Source organism: Meles meles, chromosome 4 (assembly GCF_922984935.1).
Source record: "Meles meles chromosome 4, mMelMel3.1 paternal haplotype, whole genome shotgun sequence".
NCBI lineage: Eukaryota > Metazoa > Chordata > Mammalia > Carnivora > Mustelidae > Meles > Meles meles.
The window spans coordinates 27929494-27952574 of record NC_060069.1 but is presented as its reverse complement, the minus strand read 5'-3'; the positions used below and the strand labels follow the sequence as shown (position 1 = coordinate 27952574).

The 23081-nt window shown below is 46.3% G+C and overlaps 1 protein-coding gene across 1 annotated transcript; it reads right to left on the bottom strand.

Moving 5' to 3' along the window:
* Nucleotides 1-11773: 11773 nt before the first annotated feature.
* CCK (cholecystokinin) lies at nt 11774-17361 on the bottom strand. The gene is made up of 3 exons (XM_046001440.1): nt 17206-17361; nt 15952-16167; nt 11774-12171 (listed from the first exon to the last, which is right to left on the bottom strand). The coding sequence occupies exons 2-3, from the start codon at nt 16163-16165 to the stop codon at nt 12038-12040; spliced, it is 348 nt and encodes a 115-aa protein (XP_045857396.1). The 5' UTR covers nt 16166-16167; nt 17206-17361; the 3' UTR covers nt 11774-12037.
* Between the last annotated feature and the right edge of the window lie 5720 nt (nt 17362-23081).

The following is a 23081-nucleotide window of genomic DNA, read 5'->3' as shown; positions in this document are numbered from 1 at the left end:
GCGACACGAGTGATTGTCAAAATCATCGGGGGAGTGGTGGGGGTGTTTTCTTGGTAAAGGTGGCTGAAGAGCTGCTTTTATGGCTTTTCTGCTGACTCTGTGTCTCTGTAGACTGGCACAACCTGGAAAACATGAACTATAGTTATTATAAGGATGATCTACAAAGAGAACAGAAGTTTGGAGAAGAGGAAGAAAAACAGCTGTGATCCTAGGACCCTCACGTGACTGTCTTCATTTTCACACAATCTTTTTAAAGGAAAATAATCCCTAATGGGATCCCTAGTGGGATTAGATTAGAGGATCTTTTCACTTTGCATGGATTGTAGTGATTTCCCATGTTCCGGACACCATCTTGATACTCATGAAGTCACTGCTTCGGAGCCCATTAGTGGGTGCTGCACTCATCTCGTTAACAACTCCCGCACTGTGGACCATTTACATTGTTTCCACTTCTTTAACATTCCATGTAGATGCAGCAAAGCCCATCAACATTCTTATTCTTTCTTTGAAATTGCTCTATTCTATCTGGATTTTAACTTACAGCAAAAGAATAGGGGTGGAGGTGTGTGTTTGGGGTGGGGTATATTTTATTTTATTTTACTTAACTTTATTTTAGTTTAGTTTTAGAGAGGGAGGGAGAGAGAGATGGGGAGAAAGAATCTTGAGCAGGCTCTACACACATCACGGAGCCTGACATGAGGATTGATCTCACCACCCTGAGACCATGACCTGAACTGAAATCAAGAGTCCAATGCTTAACCCACTGAGTACTTAACCCAGTATGCCTGGGGGTGGGGTATATTTTAAAGTGTGCTTTCCATGTTGATCTCCATGGATGTTATTCAGGTCGTCAGCCACTTTCATGTGCATGATCTGTTTTCCAGTTTCTTATCCTTATGCCTATCTTGGAGGTACATGGCTGGGTCAACTAAGCCCGCTTTACTTCTCTGATTTTTAAAACAAATGTCCTCATGGAATTGCTTCTAAAACCGATCTGTAACCTGACTAGCAGAGATCCAGAGATATTTTCCCTTATTGATTAATTAATTAGACAAATAGTTATTGAGTATCTGTTATGTGCCTGATACTGTGGTAGGAATTGGGAATATAGCAATAAAACGGACAAAAATCTCTACCCTCATGGATCTGACATCCTAGTAGGTGAGTCAGAACCAATAAACAAATAGATAAGTAATGTAATTCCAGGTAATGGTAAGCAGAAGAAGAAAAGTAAAGCAAGGAAAAGGATAGAGTGAAATGGAGGAGGTTTTTTTTTTTTAAAGATTTTATTTATTCATTTGGCAGACAGAGATCACAAGCAGGCAGAGAGACAGGCAGAGAGAGAGAGAGGGGGGAAAGCAGGCTCCCCGCTGAGCAGAGAGCCCGATGCAGGGCTCGATCCCAGGATCATGACCTGAGCTGAAGGCAGAGGCTTTAACCCACTGAGCCACCCAGGCACCCCTGGAGGAGGTTTTTAAGAGAATGGTCAGATCAGTCTCTGAGCAGATGATGTTGGAGTTGAATGAGCTGAGAGATCTAACCATCCTTTTTAGAATAAGAGTGAACCAGGCAGGAGGGAGTCAAGATGGCGGAGAAGTAGCAGCCTGAGACTAAATCAGGTAACAGGAGATCAGCTCGATAGCTTATCTAAACATTGCAAACACCTACAAATACAACGGGAGAGCGAAGAGAAGAAGAACAGCAACTCTAGAAACAGAAAATCAACCACTTTCTGAAAGGTAGGACTGGCGGAGAAGTGAATCTAAAACGACGGGAAGATAGACCGCGGGGGGAGGGGCCGGCTCCCGGCAAGCGGCGGAGGAACGGAGCACAAAATCAGGACTTTTAAAAGTCTGTTCCACTGAGGGACATTGCTCCAGGGGCTAAACCGGGGTGAAGCCCACGCGGGGCCAGCGTGGCCCCAGGCCCCGCAAGGTCACAGAAGGATCGGGGGTGTCAGAGTGTCGGAGAGCTCGCAGGTATTAGAACGGAAAACCGGCTGCAAAGACAGAGCCGAGGACTGAACTCTCAGCTCGGGGTTACCTTGAACTGGTCGCGGGCTGGGTGAGCTCGGAGCGCGGCTAGAGGCTGGGGATACGGGAGTGATTGGGTGCTGTCCTCTGGGGGCGCACTGAGGAGTGGGGCCCCAGGCTCTCGGCTCCTCCGGGCCGGAGACTGGGAGGCCGCCATTTTCATTCCCGTCCTCCGGAACTCTACGGAAAGCGTTCAGGGAACAGAAGCTCCCAAAAGCGAACCCGAGCCGATTACTTAGTCCGGCCGCCGGTAAGGGCGGTGCAATCCCGCCTCGGGCAAAGACACTTGAGAATCACTACAACAGGCCCCTCCCCCAGAAGATCAACAAAATATCCAGCCAGGACGAAGTTCATCTATCAAGGAGAAAGCAGATTCAATTCCTAAGACAGCAGAGCAATTCCAGAGGAGGAGAAAGCAAAGCACGGAACTCATGGCTTTCTCCCCATGATTCTTTAGTCTTGCGGCTACTTCAATTTTTTTTTCTTTTTTCAATTTTTTTTTTCTTTTTTCAATTTTTTTTTCTTTTTTCTTTTTTCTTCTTCTGCTAAATTTTTTTAAAACTTTTACCCTTTTCTTTTTTAACATTTTTTGACTAGTTCATCTAAATATATATATTTTTTCTTTCTTTTTTATATTTTTTTATTTGTTTTATTTTTTAAATTTTTTTCTTTTCTTTTTTTTCCTTTTTTTTTCAGAACCTGTTTTTTATCCCCTTTCTCCCCCCCACAATTTGGGGTCTCTTCTGATTTGGTTACAGCGCATTTTTCCGGGGTCTTTGCCACCCTATTAGTAGTTTATTTGCTCCTTCATATCCTCTTATCTGGACAAAATGACAAGGCGGAAAAAATCACCACAAACAAAAGAACAAGAGACAGTACCGAAGGCTAGGGACCTAATCAACACAGACATTGGTACTATGTCAGATCAAGAGTTCAGAATGACGATTCTGAACATTCTAGCCGGGCTCGAAAAAGGCATGGAAGATATTAGAGAAACCCTCTCTGGAGATATTAAAGCCCTTTCTGGAGAAATTAAAGAACTAAAATCTAACCAAGTTGAAATCAAAAAAGCTATTAATGAGGTGCAATCAAAAATGGAGGCTCTCACTGCTAGGATAAATGAGGCAGAAGAAAGAATTAGTGATATAGAAGACCAAATGACAGAGAATAAGGAAGCCGAGCAAAAGAGGGACAAACAGCTACTGGACCATGAGGGGAGAATTCGAGAGATAAGTGACACCATAAGACGAAACAACATTAGAATAATTGGGATTCCAGAAGAAGAAGAAACAGAGAGGGGAGCAGAAGGTCTATTGGAGAGAATCATTGGAGAGAATTTCCCTAATATGGCAAAGGGAACAAGCATCAAAATCCAGGAGATGCAGAGAACCCCCCTCAAAGTCAACAAGAATAGGTCCACACCCCGTCACCTAATAGTAAAATTGACAAGTCTTAGTGACAAAGAGAAAATCCTGAAAGCAGCCCGAGAAAAGAAGTCTGTAACATACAATGGTAAAAATATTAGATTGGCAGCAGACTTATCCACAGAGACCTGGCAGGCCAGGAAGAGCTGGCATGATATATTCAGAGCACTCAACGAGAAAAACATGCAGCCAAGAATACTCTATCCAGCTAGGCTATCATTGAAAATAGAAGGAGAGATCAAAATCTTCCAGGACAAACAAAAACTGAAAGAATTTGCAAACACCAAACCAGGTCTCCAGGAAATATTGAAAGGGGTCCTCTAAGCAAAGAGAGAGCCTAAAAGTAGTAGATCAGAAAGGTACAGAGACAATATATAGTAACAGTCACCTTACAGGCTAATAATGGCACTAAATTCATATCTCTCAATAGTTACCCTGAATGTTAATGGGCTAAATGCCCCAATCAAAAGACACAGGGTATCAGAATGGATAAAAAAACAAAACCCATCAGTATGTTGCCTACAAGAAACTCATTTTAGACGCGAAGACACCTCCAGATTTAAAGTGAGGGGGTGGAAAACCATTTACCATGCTAATGGGCATCAGAAGAAAGCTGGGGTGGCAATCCTTATATCAGATCAATTAGATTTTAAGCCAAAGACTATAATAAGAGATGAGGAAGGACACTATATCCTACTCAAAGGGTCTGTCCAACAAGAAGATCTAACAATTTTAAATATCTATGCCCCTAACGTGGGAGCAGCCAACTATATCAACCAATTAATAACAAAATCAAAGAAACACATCAATAATAATACAATAATAGTAGGGGACTTTAACACTCCCCTCACTGAAATGGACAGATCATCCAAGCAAAAGATCAACAAGGAAATAAAGGCCTTAAATGACACACTGGACCAGATGGACATCACAGATATATTCAGAACATTTCATCCCAAAGCAACAGAATACACATTCTTCTCTAGTGCACATGGAACCTTCTCCAGAATAGATCACATCCTGGGTCACAAATCAGGTCTCAACCGGTATCAAAAGATTAGGATTATTCCCTGCATATTTTCAGACCACAATGCTCTGATGCTAGAACTCAATCACAAGACGAAAGCTGGAAAGAACCCAAATACATGGAGACTAAACAGCATCCTTCTAAAGAATGAATGGGCTAACCAGGAAATTAAAGAAGAATTGAAAAAATTCATGGAAACAAATGATAATGAAAACACAACAGTTCAAAATCTGTGGGACACAGCAAAGGCAGTCCTGAGAGGAAAATATATAGCGGTACAAGCCTTTCTCAAGAAACAAGAAAGGTCTCAAGTACACAACCTAACCCTACGCGTAAAGGAGCTGGAGAAAGAACAAGAAAGAAACCCTAAACCCAGCAGGAGAAGAGAAATCATAAAGATCAGAGCAGAAATCAATGAAATAGAAACCAAAAAAACAATAGAAAAAATCAATGAAACTAGGAGCTGGTTCTTTGAAAGAATCAATAGGATTGATAAACCCCTGGCCAGACTCATCAAAAAGAAAAGAGAAAGGACCCAAATCAATAAAATCATGAATGAAAGAGGAGAGATCACAACTAACACCAAAGAAATACAGACAATTATAAGAACATACTATGAGCAACTCTACGCCAACAAATTGGACAATCTGGAAGAAATGGATGCATTCCTAGAGACATATAAACTACCACAACTGAACCAGGAAGAAATAGAAAACCTGAACAGGCCCATAACCAGTAAGGAGATTGAAACAGTCATCAAAAATCTCCAAACAAACAAAAGCCCAGGGCCAGATGGCTTCCCAGGGGAATTCTACCAAACATTTAAAGAAGAACTCATTCCTATTCTCCTGAAACTGTTCCAAAAAATAGAAATGGAAGGAAAACTTCCAAACTCATTCTACGAGGCCAGCATCACCTTGATCCCAAAACCAGACAAGGATCCCACCAAAAAAGAGAACTACAGACCAATATCCTTGATGAACACAGACGCAAAAATTCTCGCCAAAATCCTAGCCAATAGGATTCAACAGTACATTAAAAGGATTATTCACCACGATCAAGTGGGATTTATTCCAGGGCTGCAGGGTTGGTTCAACATCCGCAAATCAATCAATGTGATAGAACACATTAATAAAAGAAAGAACAAGAACCATATGATACTCTCAATAGATGCTGAAAAAGCATTTGACAAAGTACAGCATCCCTTCCTGATCAAAACTCTTCAAAGTGTAGGGATAGAGGGCACATACCTCAATATTATCAAAGCCATCTATGAAAAACCCACCGCAAATATCATTCTCAATGGAGAAAAACTGAAAGCTTTTCCATTAAGGTCAGGAACACGGCAGGGATGTCCATTATCACCATTGCTATTCAACATAGTATTAGAAGTCCTAGCCTCAGCAATCAGACAACAAAAAGAAATTAAAGGCATCCAAATTGGTAAAGAAGAAGTCAAACTATCACTCTTCGCAGATGATATGATACTATATGTGGAAAACCCAAAAGACTCCACTCCAAAACTGCTAGAACTTGTACAGGAATTCAGTAAAGTGTCAGGATATAAAATCAATGCACAGAAATCAGTTGCATTTCTGTACACCAACAACAAGACAGAAGAAAGAGAAATTAAGGAGTCAATCCCATTCACAATTGTACCCAAAACTATAAGATACCTAGGAATAAACCTAACCAAAGAGACTAAGAATCTATACGCAGAAAATTATAAAGTACTCATGAAAGAAATTGAGGAAGACACAAAAAAATGGAAAAATGTTCCATGCTCCTGGATTGGAAGAATAAATATTGTGAAAATGTCTATGCTACCTAAAGCAATCTACACATTTAATGCAATCCCTATCAAAATACCATCCATTTTTTTCAAAGAAATGGAACAAATAATCCTAAAATTTATATGGAACCAGAAAAGACCTCGAATAGCCAAAGGAATATTGAAGAACAAAGCCAAAGTTGGTGGCATCACAATTCCGGACTTCAAGCTCTATTACAAAGCTGTCATCATCAAGACAGCATGGTACTGGCACAAAAACAGACACATAGATCAGTGGAACAGAATAGAGAGCCCAGAAATCGACCCTCAACTCTATGGCCAACTCATCTTCGACAAAGCAGGAAAGAATGTCCAATGGAAAAAAGACAGCCTCTTCAATAAATGGTGCTGGGAAAATTGGACAGCCACATGCAGAAAAATGAAATTGGACCACTTCCTTACACCACACACGAAAATAGACTCCAAATGGATGAAGGACCTCAATGTGAGAAAGGAATCCATCAAAATCCTTGAGGAGAATGCAGGCAGCAACCTCTTCGACCTCAGCCGCAGCAACATCTTCCTAGGAACAACGGCAAAGGCAAGGGAAGCAAGGGCGAAAATGAACTATTGGGATTTCATCAAGATCAAAAGCTTTTGCACAGCAAAGGAAACAGTTAACAAAACCAAAAGACAGCTGACAGAATGGGAGAAGATATTTGCAAACGACATATCAGATAAAGGGCTAGTATCCAAAATCTATAAGGAACTTAGCAAACTCAACACCCAAAGAACAAACAATCCAATCAAGAAATGGGCAGAGGACATGAACAGACATTTCTGCAAAGAAGACATCCAGATGGCCAACAGACACATGAAAAAGTGCTCCACGTCACTCGGCATCAGGGAAATACAAATCAAAACCACAATGAGATATCACCTCACACCAGTCAGAATGGCTAAAATTAACAAGTCAGGAAATGACAGATGCTGGAGAGGATGTGGAGAAAGGGGAACCCTCCTCCACTGTTGGTGGGAATGCAAGCTGGTGCAACCACTCTGGAAAACAGCATGGAGGTTCCTCAAAATGTTGAAAATAGAACTACCCTATGACCCAGCAATTGCACTACTGGGTATTTACCCTAAAGATACAAACATAGTGATCCGAAGGGGCACGTGTACCCGAATGTTTATAGCAGCAATGTCTACAATAGCCAGACTATGGAAAGAACCTAGATGTCCATCAACAGATGAATGGATCAAGAAGATGTGGTATATATACACAATGGAATACTATGCAGCCATCAAAAGAAATGAAATCTTGCCATTTGCGACGACGTGGATGGAACTAGAGCGTATCATGCTTAGTGAAATAAGTCAATCGGAGAAAGACAACTATCATATGATCTCCCTGATATGAGGACATGGAGAAGCAACATGGGGGGGTAGGGGGATAGGAGAAGAATAAATGAAACAAGATGGGATTGGGAGGGAGACAAACCATAAATGACTCTTAATCTCACAAAACAAACTGGGGGTTGCTGGGGGGAGGTGGGATTGGGAGAGGGGGAGCGGGCTATGGACATTGGGGAGGGGAGGCGAACCATAAGAGACTATGGACTCTGAAAAACAACCTGAGGGTTTTGAAGGGTCAGGGGTGGGAGGTTGGGGGAACAGGTGGTGGGTAATGGGGAGGGCACGTTTTGCATGGAGCACTGGGTGTTGTGCAAAAAGAATGAATACTGTTACGCTGAAAAAATAAATAAAATGAAAAGCTAAAAAAAAAAAAAAAAAGAGTGAACCAGGCATAGGAAGCACCAGGTGCAAAGGGCCTGAGGTAGGAGTGAGTTTAGAGTTTCTAAGGAATAACAAGTCAATGAGGGTAGGGTGTAATGAGTAAGTGAGGGGGTAGTGTTAAGAAATGAGGTCAGAGAGGTGGGACTGATAATGAAGATGTCTGGAGGAAGGTCTGTCCAGCACGGGCTTTGTGTGTGGTGGATAATCTGGGCAGGTACTCCCTCATCTGGAGCCCCTGATCCTGGTTCTCTGGGAGGACATATCTTAGAGTAGGAGGAAGACACAAACAGATCATTTAAATAAATCCTTTCAGAACCCAGAACCCAGGGGGAATTAGTGAGGCATTTTTTTTTCTCTTGTTTTGCTTGATATCTGCTGTACTTACCTTCAGAACTCACAATAATTTGAAGATATTGAAAAAAAAATACACAGGTACCTGGAAATCTAGCTAACTGGTCAACATTCTTTCCTCTAGCCCTTCAACCTGAGACAAGAAAGAAGGATGGTGTTTTTGAGCTGTTGTTTTTAAAAACATGAACCCAGAATACCTTTCACCCATCTTCCCTTTCCCTTTATCTGTGACTGTCTGACCTTGAGAACAAAAACGCCATCTGTAGCTTGGGGTGCACTGTGTAAAGATTTTTTCACTTTATAGGAGAGATATGCTGCAGTCAGACTTTGGTAAAGCAAATCTTGGGAAAGGGAATTCTGTCCAGTCTGCAGCCACTGGTCTTGCTGAGACTTGAGTGGTCACTGGTCAAGGCAGGCCGGGTCTGGCCTCTGAACCCAGAGGTCTAGAGGTGTGAGCAAGTGCAGGGAGCAGCAGGGACATTCGCTGTGTCTCAGCCTGGTAGGGAATCATTCCAGAGAGGACCTTGGGTTCCACCACTAATTCAGTGTGTGATCGTGAGTGAACTTAGTATCTATAAAATGGGAGTCTGGTAGGGGAAGGTGTGTGTTGAGCTAGAGTGATAGCCATTGGCCTTTTCTACTCGTAAATCCCAATGGATTGATGAAAAAGGGGCCCTTAGAGCAGCCTTCATTAGCACAATTGAGAATGCAAGAAGCAGGAGCATCTGCAGGGGGCAGGGCCTGGGACAGGGGTCCTGCCCGCTGAAAGGACTCAAGGGGATCAGTGGGCAAAGGAAGGGGGATGGTGAGAGGCACAGGAGGGTGGGGAGGAGTGAGTGAGGAGGAGGCTGGAGGGGAGGACGATGAGGAGGGAGGAAGGGGGCATCATGGTTTTCCAGTGTGTGTGCGTCCCCCATCCCCGCCCCAGACATCTTTGAAGCAGAGCTTGAAGAGCTGATTCGGTCTAATTCAGACTCACGTAGACGCAGCTTCTAGATGAGTCTCTAAGCTCCTTCTTGGGCAGACTCTAGGTATCTCCTCCAGGTGGCCTCATTAAAAGTTCGGAGCCAACTGCTTCAACCCTGACACCACCATGTGTGGGCAGAGTGCATGGTAAGTCACTGAGCCTCTCTGAGCTCCAGCTTCCTCTTTGAAAAGTGGGGTCACCTTGCTTGGAGGATTGGGACAGCATCTCGAGCTGGTGCTCACGAGTCTCCTTGTACAGAGTCCTGCACCCCCGGAGAGGTCAGAAAATGTCCTTTTCCTTTCCCTTTCCCCCTTTAGGAAGAGCTGTGAAAGACTGAAACGAGCAAAGGAGATTAATGGGTGTCCTTTCAGTGGGACGCTGGGTATGGATCCCATGTTGTTGAGGCCTGTGTTTCTGACGGGGCTACTTTATAAACCATAGAAAACTGACAGTCCTGCAAATGATTCTTGTCTGTAGAAATGCCAGTGAATATCGTCCCTGAAAAATACACCTACTTTCTGTCCTGGATAACAGGTTGTTCCAAACATTATATCTTACTGGCCTAAGGATACAACCCTGATTTGTGTCTATTGGCAACTTCATTTCAGCATTCTTGACCGCCTCTATGTGTCTGTCCTTCAGACTGCCCTTTGAAATGATATGACATCTTACTGGTCTCCTTATTAATGACTTAAATGACATCTTTGATGTGTGTTCATTTATATGTACATGACTCATGTTTTTATCTTTGAAAATGATATTTTACCATCCACTTCCCTGATTTTTAAATTACTAATTCTGATCAAGCCTTTGTCACCCATTCTCCATTACTGATTTTATATTAAATTCCAAGTCTTTCACCATTCCCCACCCCACCACACACACGTGCGTGTACATGTGCGTGTGTGTGCACATACACACACACACACACCTCCCCATCTGTACCCAAGATCCCCTGCACACCCAGAAAAAAAGTTGTTTTTTGTGAGATGTGTGTTCTGCACTAAAAACGTACGCATCTGGGTATGGGGCCAGGGCTTGGACCCCTGAGATATGAAGCGGTCTTTGAGACCGAACTGTAGGGACTGAATGAGGTAATGACCTCACAAGGTAAGAATATAATGAGTTGTCTATTCAGAGTCCAAGTTTTACACTGAATGCTGACTTCAGTTCAACTTAAAGAATTGCTAAGTTCTCTTCCTCTGAGGACTTTCCTGGCATCCTCTTTCTATCAACAAGGAAGCTGGCACTAAGGGCTTGCAGGGTAGCCCTGGGCTGAGGACGGCCCATCCGGGACCAGTTATAGATTTGTCAACATACTTTCCAATGTCTGTTCCTTTGGGGCTTCATGTCTGGCTGCAGCAAGCCATCTGTGGCCTTTGCTGGATAAGAACCTGAGGTTCCTGGAAGCCTTGGCCAGGAGACATGGCAAGGCTGCACTGTGGGTGGCAGGCGTCAGATTATCCTCGGGTGCTCCCTTAACATACTTTCTTTCACAGACTCCTACGGAGACCCGAGGAGGGACTAGCTCAAGGAAGGAGAGCTTCTGCTCTGGATAGCTACCAGAATCATCCAACATGCCCTGAAATAAGTCTTTGAAATATGGTGAGACCCAGGGGATTGTGATCACAGGCTCCTCTCTAGACCACTGCCACCCCAAGTGTGGCCCAGGCCTCGCTGTGCTGGAATCACCCGGGAGCTTGATCAGGTCCAAGGCTAGACTTGTTGAATCAGAGTGTGTGGGTTACAAGACTTCCTGGTGGTTCTTATGCATTCCAGAGTCTGGAAGGGCTGGGGTGATGGAGGTCACTCTACCTGGGAATGATTGAGTCTATGAATCTTGTTACCTCGGAAACTGTGGCCCAGCCACTTCAACCTCTCTGGGCCTGTTTCCCCTCTGTAAAAGGACAATAACTTCTGTGCCACAGGGCCATGGAGAGATCCAAGGGATGTGAAAGCACTGACTGGCATTGCCCCATAATTTGTTTAAAGGCTGAGAGAAGCCTGAGGAAATTTTGGTGTGAGATAGAGTTGGTACATCCTGTGGGAATGGGCAGATGGAAGAAAGGCTCCATCCCAAGCTGCTTTTCTGGTCTTTACCCTGACAAATGAGTGCTCACTACAAGCAGGGCACATTCTCTTCTTATAGTGGACCCCAGCTGGGGCCCCACCCCCAGGGTGGGTAGGGCTGGGCCGTGGGGCTGACCCAGAAGGCCCTTTCACTGGTCACTTAGCCAACAGCAGAGAAGTCAGCCCAATGCCCGACCCTTGTTTCTGGAGCCTTCTCTGGAACCATCTACCGAAAGGATTTGTCTTTGGTCACCACGTATCAGGCTTCCTTCCTTGAAGGTCCTGAGGATGAAATGGCGTCTTGGTGCTCAACAGACACATGGAATGAGGGGGTAGAATGAAATCATTTTAATAGCATAGCAACACTTTAGGACCAGGTGTCACAGATGAGGACAATTTGTCTTTCATTTGTACAATTCTGGTGAGGTGTGAGGTTGCACTGGAAAACTTACAGGCATGTTTTTCACATTGAAAACTTAATAAATACTTAAAATGTCAGACTTCAGAAACAATGAGTTATGAGTGTGATTGTTTTCTTTTTCTGCCTCCTCTGAGCCCGGAGGTTGTTTCCTGGTGTGCTGACAGAGGCAGGGTCCCTTAGGAGGGGTATTCATACTCCTCAGCACTGCGCCGACCAAAATCCATCCAGCCCATGTAATCCCGGTCGCTTATCCTGTGACTGGGGTCCAGGCCCTGCAGATTCTTAATGACGGACATTCGGCCAGAAGGAGCTACAAGGCGCAAGGGAAAAGGAAACAGGGCCATTATATTTAAGAGCATCGCTAATTCAATCTGTAAAGGAGAACAATGAGAAAAGCCAGACAATATGTAACATGCACCTTCTTAAAGGTATCAGGGAGCTACCGAGTAGTGGGCTTGCTGGACCAAAATCTAAGAGAAGGACCCAGGTCTGGGAGGGTAATATTAACTAGTGAGGGGTATGACTTCCAATCTGTAAGGATTTCAGAGGATTTACCAACTGTGGGACCTGCCTTGGTTTCCCTACTCCTGGGGAGGGGGGGATGGTTTCTCTTATGTAGCTGTACTCTTGTTAATACAAGTACAATATACAATATTTTGATGTTGAATGGTTTTTTAAAAATGAGTCAAGTCCCATTGCTAGGCAAATACTATTTAGAAATTAATTTGGAAGCTACCTTCTTCTGAGAAAGTGATATTGAGAAAAAGGCACCCCGTCAGATCAAAATCTTACGTCAGTAACATTCAGTGAAGAGTGGGCAGAGAGAAAATAGGGGGTTATTTCATGTATCCCTTTAGGCCAAAATACAATAACTGAATGAGCAATGGGCCTTGGGGATGGGAGTGAAGTCCTCAGGAACAGGATGATTCTCACGTGTAATTGACATTGAGGGAGCAGGGACATGAAGAAGTAGTTTCTTTGGGGACATGTGACACAGTCCTGACCCATAGATCACAGACTGTGGCCTTCTGGATATGAAATCAGTATCATGCCTTCTTCTGTGCAAGCTAAGAGACAAGAAAGGTCCCTCAGGGACCTCGAAGGGCAAAGCCCAGGGACTCTAAGAGCAGAGCGGTGGCAGATCACTCCATGGGGCCACGGTGTCCCCACTGCTTGTGATGTTGTCATTCAGCCCTTCTGTCTGAGGCTGCCCTTGCCAGCTCCTGCCCACAGGCAGCGAAGAGTCAGACCATGGCTTATTTATTGAGAAATGAGCTTGCAGGAGCAGTTCCTCTGTCTTATTGGATGACCAGGTAAAGCCCGCTGCATTAAAAACCAGAAACAATTATACAGAGCCATGTCCCCAACCGTTCTTCTCCCCCTACCCCTACCTCAGTCACTCCCAGCCTTGGAACTGAGAGTCAACCCAGCACATTCCAGCCCCTTCACAGGTATTTCCAGCCTATGCCAAAGGCAAACAGAGCCGACTGGTTAATTGTTCTGTGTTTTTCAGGTGAAATATTAGTCCTCGCATTCAAAAAAACCTTGCAGATCCAGTTACTTGTACACAGTTAACGGAAGTATGGCCCATCCTTCTGTCTGCTGCTGATGAATGCCCCCATCAAGGGCTGGGCACAGCTCCAAGTTCCAGTTAATGAAGGCAAAGTGGCAGTGTCAATGTGTGCAAGCAGCCTGGGCTGTGGGGGGGCGGGGCTGGGGAGGGGACCACGTTTCCAGTCCCGGTGGCTGTGCTAGTTACGCATCGCAGTTCCCCCATTCCACACGCTGCGCCCATTTACCAGGGTCCCTGCTCACGTGCCCACAGTGACACGAGGTAGGAACTCCAACTGGTTTACAGAATTGAACGGAAGGGCCTGGCTCCTTGAAACTTTGAAGCCCCGAAGGGGCAGTACGGCTGGGAAGTTGAATGGCTCCCAGACCTTCAGGCGCGGGCAGGGCTGGAACAGACTGTGAGGTGAGCAAAGTCACTAGAGCCCCGGCTGCCACAGGGACAAAGGGAGTCACTAAGCAGGGCTTCCTTGAGGACCAGGAGACAGCACGGATATTACCGAGATAAGCAAGAGAGCTTCGTGGGCTGTGGGGCAGGTGTAAGCTAGATGTCCCCTGCCCTCAACAGAACTGCTTCCCCTCCCTCACTGAAAACTCTGCAGGCAGCTCCTGACGGTAAACTCTTGAGCACTCCTCAAGGAATACATGACAGTGTTTAGAATCTTTAAGCCTAAGTACTGTACTTGAGGAGATATCCAGGATGTTCTCAAAATAGTCAAAGAAACTATATGGGGATAAATATTTCTTCCTGGCTCGTATTTGTCAAAGAGAAGAGTGTGATTGTTTTCTACCTAGTGCTCATCGTGGGTGTTGGCAGCTAAAGTACCCGGGGCTGCCATTCCCACGTGGGCTTGTTGGGCACGACATTCTACAGGCAAAGGGAGAAGGTGGCTGGGAAGAGATGCTAGGAAGAAACTTCCAGCTAAGGTTTGTAGCATAACGCCACCATCAAGTGTCCGTTCAGGGGAAATAGTTTGGTAACTGGCTTCTTTCCCAGACCTATTTCTGGTGGCTCTTTCCTGAATATGGGGAGGCAGTTCCAGATTACGGCTCTCTGAAAAACCTGTGATATTTCAGACTGGTCTGGCTGAAATTCAACCCACACCCAAGGACAGATATTAAATTACTTTGAGACAGACAATCAATAGGAACTCCAAAAGTTTTCAGACTTTCTCTGTCATCTGACTAGTAGTTCCGTATCTCTCAATTTAATTAGCCAGAAAGCAAAACGAAGATGGTAGCTGGGACAATTTCCTGAAGAGAGGACAAAATATAACAAATCATCTTCTGTTGTTCTTTTTCCTTCTGAATTGCCCTGGTCAAAAAGTTCTGATCTTACCTTCATATAAAACCTTCAGATGAAAGCTGAGCCCATCGTTTTCTCCTCGTCTAGTCAAGCCATGAGCTAAGGTTCAAATCCAGGCCCTGGCACATGGGAGGGTAAGAGAGCCTCCTGGGAAAGGAGCCACCCTCCACCCTTCCCAGCAGCATATTTTGTTTGGTTGTTTGTTTTTGCGGTTTACTGTCCAGCTGTGTTGGTCCAGCTTAGCACACTGCCCCATAGCCGGTGTGTGGCATCAGTGTCCCTGTGGATCAAGTTGGTAGAAAAAAACTACCCCAGTCACAATCATGGTTCCTAAGGCTGCTACAGACGCACCAGCCTCTCTCCGAATCACACAAAGAGCTAGGAGGGACCTAAGGGAACTCTAGCCTCACCCCTGCTTTACAGATGAGGCAGGCCCAGGAAAGGGTTCCGGCTGTCACTATGGCACCCAGCTAGGGAGCCCCCGAATCAACTTATTCCTGGAGATGCTGAGAAACCTGACTTGTGCCCACTCCTGCTGCAACTGGGACCATGTCTCCAACAGCAAAATAAGAACACACAGGTCTCCTGAGTAATCACTTTCAATCACCGCCAAGGAGAACTCAAAAGGGCTACTGATTCTTTCCACCCGTGACACTCTTCGGTGAAAACTGACATTGTCACTGCTTTTTCAACTGTCTCGAAGTCAGAACTCAAGAGCATTCTTGGTATCGATCCCTTCCTGCTAGGGGTTCCCCAGGGTCACTGTCTGGGTGGCTCCTGGCTCTTCCGCATTTTCAGTGTTAGGTACGTAGTAGATCGGCAAACCCTTCTAGAGTCATTATCGGTCATTATCTTTTAATGTCTTTATAATATGGCGTTGAACTTAACAACAACACGTGCCAAAAACTAGTTTCAAGAAAGCTTTTTAAAAAAGGGTTTCCTTCATGAATTGAATCCTCCACCCTCATTCTCAGTTGCTACAAAGCACGTCCAGAAAACCGTACTGTCCCGGCCGCAGCGCTAATGCGGGGCGGGGTGGGAGTGGGGGTGGGAAGAAAGTGAAAAATCTTTAGCTTAACGCGTCGCCTTGCGTGTCCTTCCCTGGGGTTACTCCCCTCCACCAGCCAGACGGTAGGGAAGAGGGTCTGGATTGGAAGGCCCGCAACGGGTCGGAAGCGAGGGGTAAGAACCCTACAGATGAATGAACATCCGTACCTTTCCGGGCCTGCTGGATGTACCTGGCCAGCAGCGCTCCCAGGTGCGCTCGGGGCTCGCCGTCCACCTTCTGCACGGCCCTCAGCTGCCTCCGGGGCGCCTCCTCCTCCTGCTGCGCCCCTGGGCCCACCGGGTCGGTAGCGGGTACAGGCTGCGCCAGGGCGCCCGCCGCCAGTACCGCCAGCAGCACGCACAGGCACACGCCGCCGTTCATGGCTGCGGGGAGCAAAGGGGAAGGGACGTGAACGACTGGTGGTGGTGGTGGTGGGGAGCATCGCAGGCTCTTGCGGAGGCTTGGGGCAACTGGGGTGCGGAAAAGGGGCTCCGTCCAAACGCGCGGGGCCCCAGGCCCGCCACACTGGTGCACAGACGAGGGCTCACCAGGCGCAGATGTAAGCCAAGCGGCCACAGCCCGCGTGTCTGGGCACACCCCGTTTGTCTTTTGGGCGAACCACACCAGTGCCCCGGGGAAGCGGACTGAGACCCTGTCTTCTGCCCTGGCTAGCATAAGAAATGTCTTCTGTTTTCCTTTTGTTTCAGAAAGTGTTGGAGCGTCTGTCTTCTAACTGAAAGCAAGAGATTAAAGCTGGGAAAATATCTTAAAGAGAAGACTCCGTGGGAGAAATGAGACCCTGGATGCCAAGAAGCTTTTCAGGGGGGAAATAAAGGGTGAAAAAGGAGAAGCACAGCTTAAAATTAGGGGACAAAAAAGAAAAGCCGTATTTATAAAGTTTCTTTAAGGTACATATGGGAACTGGCAATAAACCACTATGCAAAACACAGGAAGGGTTTTTAAAAATCCGAAATATGCGCTCAGGCTTCTGTCCTTGGCAAAGCGCCGCCTTTTTGATCCACCAGCACATACAACACTGGCATGTTTCTATCCCTAAAGCCTTGAATTTTTCTGCAGTATTTAGAAAATGAATTTCAATCTTAAAACCCCTTGATAGTTTATTTGCAGAGATTGCAAAGGACATGCACCTCTGTGTAACATCTAGCGAATCCCAATTTGCATGCTAATCCCCACAAATAGATAAGCCAGCATTGCTTGCAGACCAGAACAAAGCAGGCGCTTGGAAGTCTTTCAAGCAGCTCTACCCACCCAGACCTCCCTGCTGTTTCTGACTTTAAGAAATGTCTTCCGAGCTGTCGGGAAGAAGACACAGAAAACAAAAATAAAACGAAAGGGGCACAAAACTGAAGACGGCATTCTCAAATCAACTTGACACTTGGGATTCCCCGCGGGGAACCTACCTTCGGAGTAGGACGCAGCTGGCTTCGCGTCTGTACGGAGTGGCGAGGGAGCCGAGCCAAGTTCAGGTGGGCCGGCAGGACGCTGCCTCTTAAATAGCCCCTCCCGGCGCTGTCAGCCAGTCATCTGTTTACTCAGCGTTGACGCAGACCGGCAGCAACACGTGCTCAGAGGGCGGCCACTCCGGCGACAACCGATTGAAGTGAGTCCTGGGAGAGAGGGGGCAATGGCCCAGTGGAGCGCGTTAACCCCTCGCAGGCAGGGTGTCCGGTGTCCGGCCCCCCTCTCTGTCTCTTCCTCTCCCAGCTCTGTCCTGCTCTCTCTCCTTTTCCAGGGTGGGAAACCTAGGTGTCGGGAATCTCCTTCAGGACGGAGAAGCTGCCCCAGTTTAGTCCGCCTTGGGGACCAGAGGGGCGGGAAAGGAAACCGGGAGCAGAGCGGGGGGCGGGGTGACTGGACAGGGCTGGGTGTCAGCCAAGTGTAATTTGGAGCTGGACGGGGTGTTCCCCGCCCCCCAGCATCTCGGGCTGCAATGGTTTGTTGGTTTGTTGGTTTTTGGACCAGTCAGTTGGCTTCTTGAGGGAGGGAGGGGGTCTTCACTTTCTTCTCGGCCCCATGAAAAACCCTGGGGGTTCTCTCAGACTCCGAGGGCAGGTGTTCCCGGGTCAGTGAAAGGGCTTCGGCTGCCGCGGACTCTTGGAGTTCCAGACTTCTGTTCACGCAGCTGTAAAGTGAGGATGACACCCCAGGACTTGGCTCAGAGTTTGGGAAAGGGCTGTTTTCCTCTGGGCCGAATTACTCCTGCTCGGGGCGCGTGAGGCTCCTGGTCGCCAAGTGGCGCCAGCAAGTGTCCCAAAGAGCCCTCCCTGGGCGTTCCCCTCCCGCAGTGGCATCCGCCCCTCCCACCTTCCTCCTGTGGCGGAACTCTCACACCTCCACTGGATCCCCGCTCCAGCGAGAGCTACTCAGCTTTGGCTTGAGGACCTCGCCCAGGTCACTCACCACTCTCAGGGGCCAAGGGAGGCGCCGAGGCCGCCCTGCGTCCTTCCCTCTGCCATCGCGCCTCTGGCTCCTGAGCGAGGCCACCCGTGCCAGTGCGCCCTAGTGGCCAAACCCATCTCGGCTCCGAGGCCGTTTGGGTGGGCGCTCGAGCTCGCCGCCTCTCCGCGAAAGCCACGGCCAATCCCACTTCACCGACCGCAAAGAGAAGTGCGAAGAGCTGCGCCTAGCCGAGGCTGCTGCGCCTGTCCCCTGGCCGCCTCGTGCGCCGAGCCTCCCAGCGCAAGACCTCCGGGCCGCATCCATACCTCCTCCCGTCCCGGAACCCTCCATTCCTCCCACTCCTTCCCCTCAAGAAGGATTTGGAAGTGCTCCTTTAAAACTGGCACCAGTACTCCTCAGTGGAGGTCCCGAGATGGCCGGAGCGAGAGGTCTCTTGCCGGGTGGGGGGTAGGGTCGGGATCCGGGGTGGCCGGGGGAGCTTGGCTGGGAGCACGGCTGGTTGCATCCCCTTTTCTAAACTCTAGAGGCTGCTGTATTTCTGCAACCGACAGGCAACGTTTTTGAAACAGCGGCGCTTAAAATGTTTTCCGGTGGTTTTCCCCACGAGGCTGCTAAGTGTTGTGCAGTTCAGTTGGAGAAACTAGTTTCATTTTGACTAGTTTCATTGACTGTGGCCAAGACATTTCTGGGAACATAAACTTGTTATAAAACAGAATCACCTAAAGGGCTTGTTCAAACAGCCCCAAAGTTTCTGATTCTGAAGTGGGCCCTAAGAATGTGCATTTCTAACAAATGCCCCAGTGATGCGCCTGATGGTGGTCCCCTGAACACACTTTGAGAACCACTGCAATAGAATTTCCCTGTGGTAAGCCAGTGACTTAACGCCCTTCCTTCCATACATTTAATTAATAAGTATTTGTTGAACACCTGCTTTGTGCCAGGCATTTGGGATGCAGTATGGACAATGGTGACAATGAAATGGGGGAGCAGAAAAAAGAAATTAACAGACACCCCCCCCCCCAGTGATTCTGATGTATTAAGGGGACTATCCGGGTGGAAGAGGTGGAAGATGATCTCAGAGAAATGTGTGTGTGTGTGTGTGTGTGTGTGTGTGTTTAAGACTTATTTATTTATTTGAGAGAGTGCACACGTGAGTGGGGCAGGGAGCAGAGAGAGAGAGGGACTCCAGGCTGAGTGCAGAGCCTGGGCAAGGGGCTCCATTCCAGGACCCTGACATCATGACCTGAGCCGAAATCAAGAGTTAGTCGATCAACCCACTGAACCACCCAGATGCCCCCAGAGGAATGTTTTGTTTTTGGTGGGGTGAAGGAAAGAGACTGATTTTAGAAAGATGAGTCTGGTTGTGATGTGCAAGGTGTTCCCAGTGGGGAGAGGCTGTAAGTCGTGATCTGCTGGGAGGGCCGGGAGGGATCAAGATGGATTTACATTGAGGACTGTAATGCATTGTGAAGCCTATTAGCTGTTATGAAACATACTGAACATTATGAAAGTAAAGTGTCCATCAGAGATAATTCGGAAAATCAGTAAAAGTAGAAAAAGAAGAAAAATTCCATCATCCGGGGATAGCCACTATTAACCTCTTGGTGTCTGAGAAACCTGTTGGGGCGATGAAACTAGGTGACTGAGGCTGACCTTGAGGCTCCATGTTGTGAGACAAGGGGGTAGGTGGAGCATTCCCCAAGACCGGGAATTCAGGTGTGAGGACAGGTTTAGGGTATGGGGATGAGGTAGGTAATGAGTGACTGGTTGTGCATGGATGGTTTGAGCCCATTGCTTGCGCATCGTGGTCTAGGAGCAGGTTGAGAATGAGCCCTGAGCTCAGGACAGAAGCACTGGAGGTGTGGACCAGAGTCTTTGGTGGGAGGGGGGGTGGGGGGTGGGGGGTGGAGATGGCTTCCAGCCTGGGAGTCATGGGGGGTGCCTAGGAGGACAGGCAGAATAGGCACACCCTGAGGAATGAGAGCAAGAAGGTGAGTGGAGAAGAGGGAGCTAGTAAAGAACCAAATAAGGAGTGGCCAAGACACCAGAGTACAAATGCCTTATATAAGGAGAAGCGACACGGATTATCAGAAGCTGAAAGAAGGACTCCTGCAGGAGACCTTTATAACTTGCAATAAAGTTGTAGCCATGGCACCCCCTAGGAATGGGATTCTGAGCAGGGATATGTTATCAAAGATCCTCTGGGAAAATAAAAAAAGGTGTCTGAACTCCATGACCATAGTAATGAGTCTTCCTTCTTAATGGGTCAGAGGGTACTAATAACTCTGACCACGTCTAAAGCAAGATGGGCCTGGGACCCCACTTTTCCTGTTAAGGCGTATGCATATATCTGCATTAAGGAGAATCCATTTATTCATTAAAAGATTCTTACTTAATACCTCTTAAGGCTGATGGTTTTGGTGCCCTTCACCAGAGCTCCATGTCCCACCTCTGGCTCTAGCTGGGTTTGGCTGGGCAGATTTGAGCATTCAGACAGTGTTCCCATTTCAAGCTTCTAAAGCACCCCTCTGCAGTTCTCTGCCTCAAAGCTCAGCCCTAGCAGATGTTTAGTCTGGAAGTGTAAAAGTCTTAACTTCCCAGAGGACAACCCTCAACCTGTGGGGATAGGAGGCCATTTCCTGTTCTCTGTATGGACCATCCCCAGAAGTTTCTGGAATCTTCTTAAAGTTCCTTTGCCTCCAGCAATGGCCTTGATAACCTCCCTTTAGTTGACTTTTCTTTCCTTTTTAAAGATTTTTTTTATTATTTGAGAGAGAGAGAGAGAGAGTACAAGAAGGGGGAGTAAGAGGAGGACAGGAGTAGTAAAGGGAGAGGGAGAAGCAACTCCATGCTGAGCAGGGAGCCCAATATGGGGCTCAATCCCAGGACCCCAGGATCATGACCTAAGCCAAAGGCAGACACTTAACCGAATGAGCCACCCAGGTGCCTCTAGTTGACTTTTCCTCCTCCCCAGCCTTATTCCTCTCATTCCTCACTTCTTGTATCTGGGATCATCTCTCAAATAAACCACTTGCCCCCAAAGTTTTCTCTCATTTCAGGATAATCCTACTGATAGCATCAACTGTCCATTAAGCACTATTGGGATAAAACAGGGAGCAAGACAGACAAAATCCCTCTGCCCCAAGGTGCTTCCATTCTAATGGGGGAGATGGGTAATAAACAAGAAAAATACTTGTGTATGCGGTCCGTCATCAATGGGCACAAATGATTCTGAGAGAAGTAGATCAGGTAAATGGTGTGGGCAGAAGATTTGCAGGAACATATGCAAACCCTTGCTTGAGGTCTGTTTAGGCTCTTTGATACGTAGACCTCACTATGTATATTAAGGTGCAGTGGTTTTGCTTTTCAGTACAAATAAACACAAGGGAAGTTGTAATGAGATTTTATCCCATTTGGAGGACTTTTGTATTTCACGGAGTGTGAAATGTTAATTAAATGTTATCTTAAGCCCATCCTCTTGTCTCAGAAAAAGAAAAAGAAAGGGCAGGGCCCTCTCTGTCCCCCACCTGTCCACCCCTCCTCCCTTTACTAGTGATCGAGGCTCATCAGCTGGGGCCCAGAACTGCCCATGATGTGGAAGTTCCTTCACATCATGCAGGAGGCTAGAAGCATGACAACCATATGCAGATGTGGCATTTGATAGGGAGTAGCATTTGAGAGGAAGCTTGTGACTGGTTTTAGAAGCTAGACATTTCCATCTGATTATAGTGAAAGAATTAAGTTAAGTTCCATTTAGAGTTGGGGAGGCATCCCCAAAGAGTGGTCCTTGCAACAGAGGCAATTGTTGCAACGTAGGATTTTTAGCCATGGGAGGTTATCTCAAAAACATATATCCATTCTGCCCTTGTAGAAAACTTACTGGAATTTCAAAAAATGTAAGAGAGCCTCCTAGTTTATTATTCACAGAATGTAAACTTGTTACAAGCAATTCTCATTTAAAGGAGGTCAGGATTGGTTCAACATCTGCAAATCAATCAATGTGATACAATGCATTAATAAAAGAAAGAACAAGAACTATATGATACTCTCAATAGATGCTGAAAAAACATCTGGCAGCATTCTTTCTTGATCAAAACTCTTCATACTGTAGGGATAGAAGGTACATACCTCAATATCATCAAAGCCATCTATGAAAAACCCACAGTGAATACCATTCTCAATGGGGAGAAACTGAGCACTTTCCCCTAATGTCAGGAGCATTGCAGGGCTGTCCACTATCACCACTGCTATTCAACATAGTACTAGAAGTCCTAGCCTCAGCAATCAGACAACAAAAAGAAATAAAAGGCATCTGGATTGGCAAAGAAGTCGTCAAATTCTCACTCTGCAGATGATATGACACTGTATGTGGAAAACCCAAAAGATTCCATTCCAAAACTGCTAGAACTCATACAGGAATTCAGTAAAGTGTCAGGACATAAAATCAATGTACAGAAATCAGTTACATTTCTATACACCAACAGCAAGAGAGAAGAAAGAGAAATTAAGGATTCGATCCCATTTACAATTGCACCCAAAACCACAAGATACCTAGGAATAAACCTAACCAAAGAGGCAAAGAATCTGTACCAGAAAACTATAGAATACTCATGAGAGAAATTGAGGGAGACGGAAAGAAATGGAAAAACATTCCATGCTCATGGATTGGAAGAACAAATTTTGTGAAAATGTCTATCCTACCTAGAGCAATCTACACATTTAATGCAATCCTTATCAAAATATGATCAACTTTTTTCAAAGAAATGGAACAAATAATCCTAAAATTTTTATGGAACCAGAAAAGACCCCAAATAGCCAGAGGAATGTTGAAAAAGAAAACCAAAGCTGGCAGCATCACAATTCCAGACTTCAAGCT

Coding starts and splice junctions, on each gene's coding strand:
- CCK (XM_046001440.1), bottom strand. CDS start 16,165: ATGAACGGCGGCGTGTGCCTGTGCGTGCTGCTGGCGGTACTGGCGGCG. Junction 12,172..15,951: donor CATCCAGCAGGCCCGGAAAG/GTACGGATGTTC, acceptor TGCGCCTTGTAG/CTCCTTCTGGCCGAATGTCC.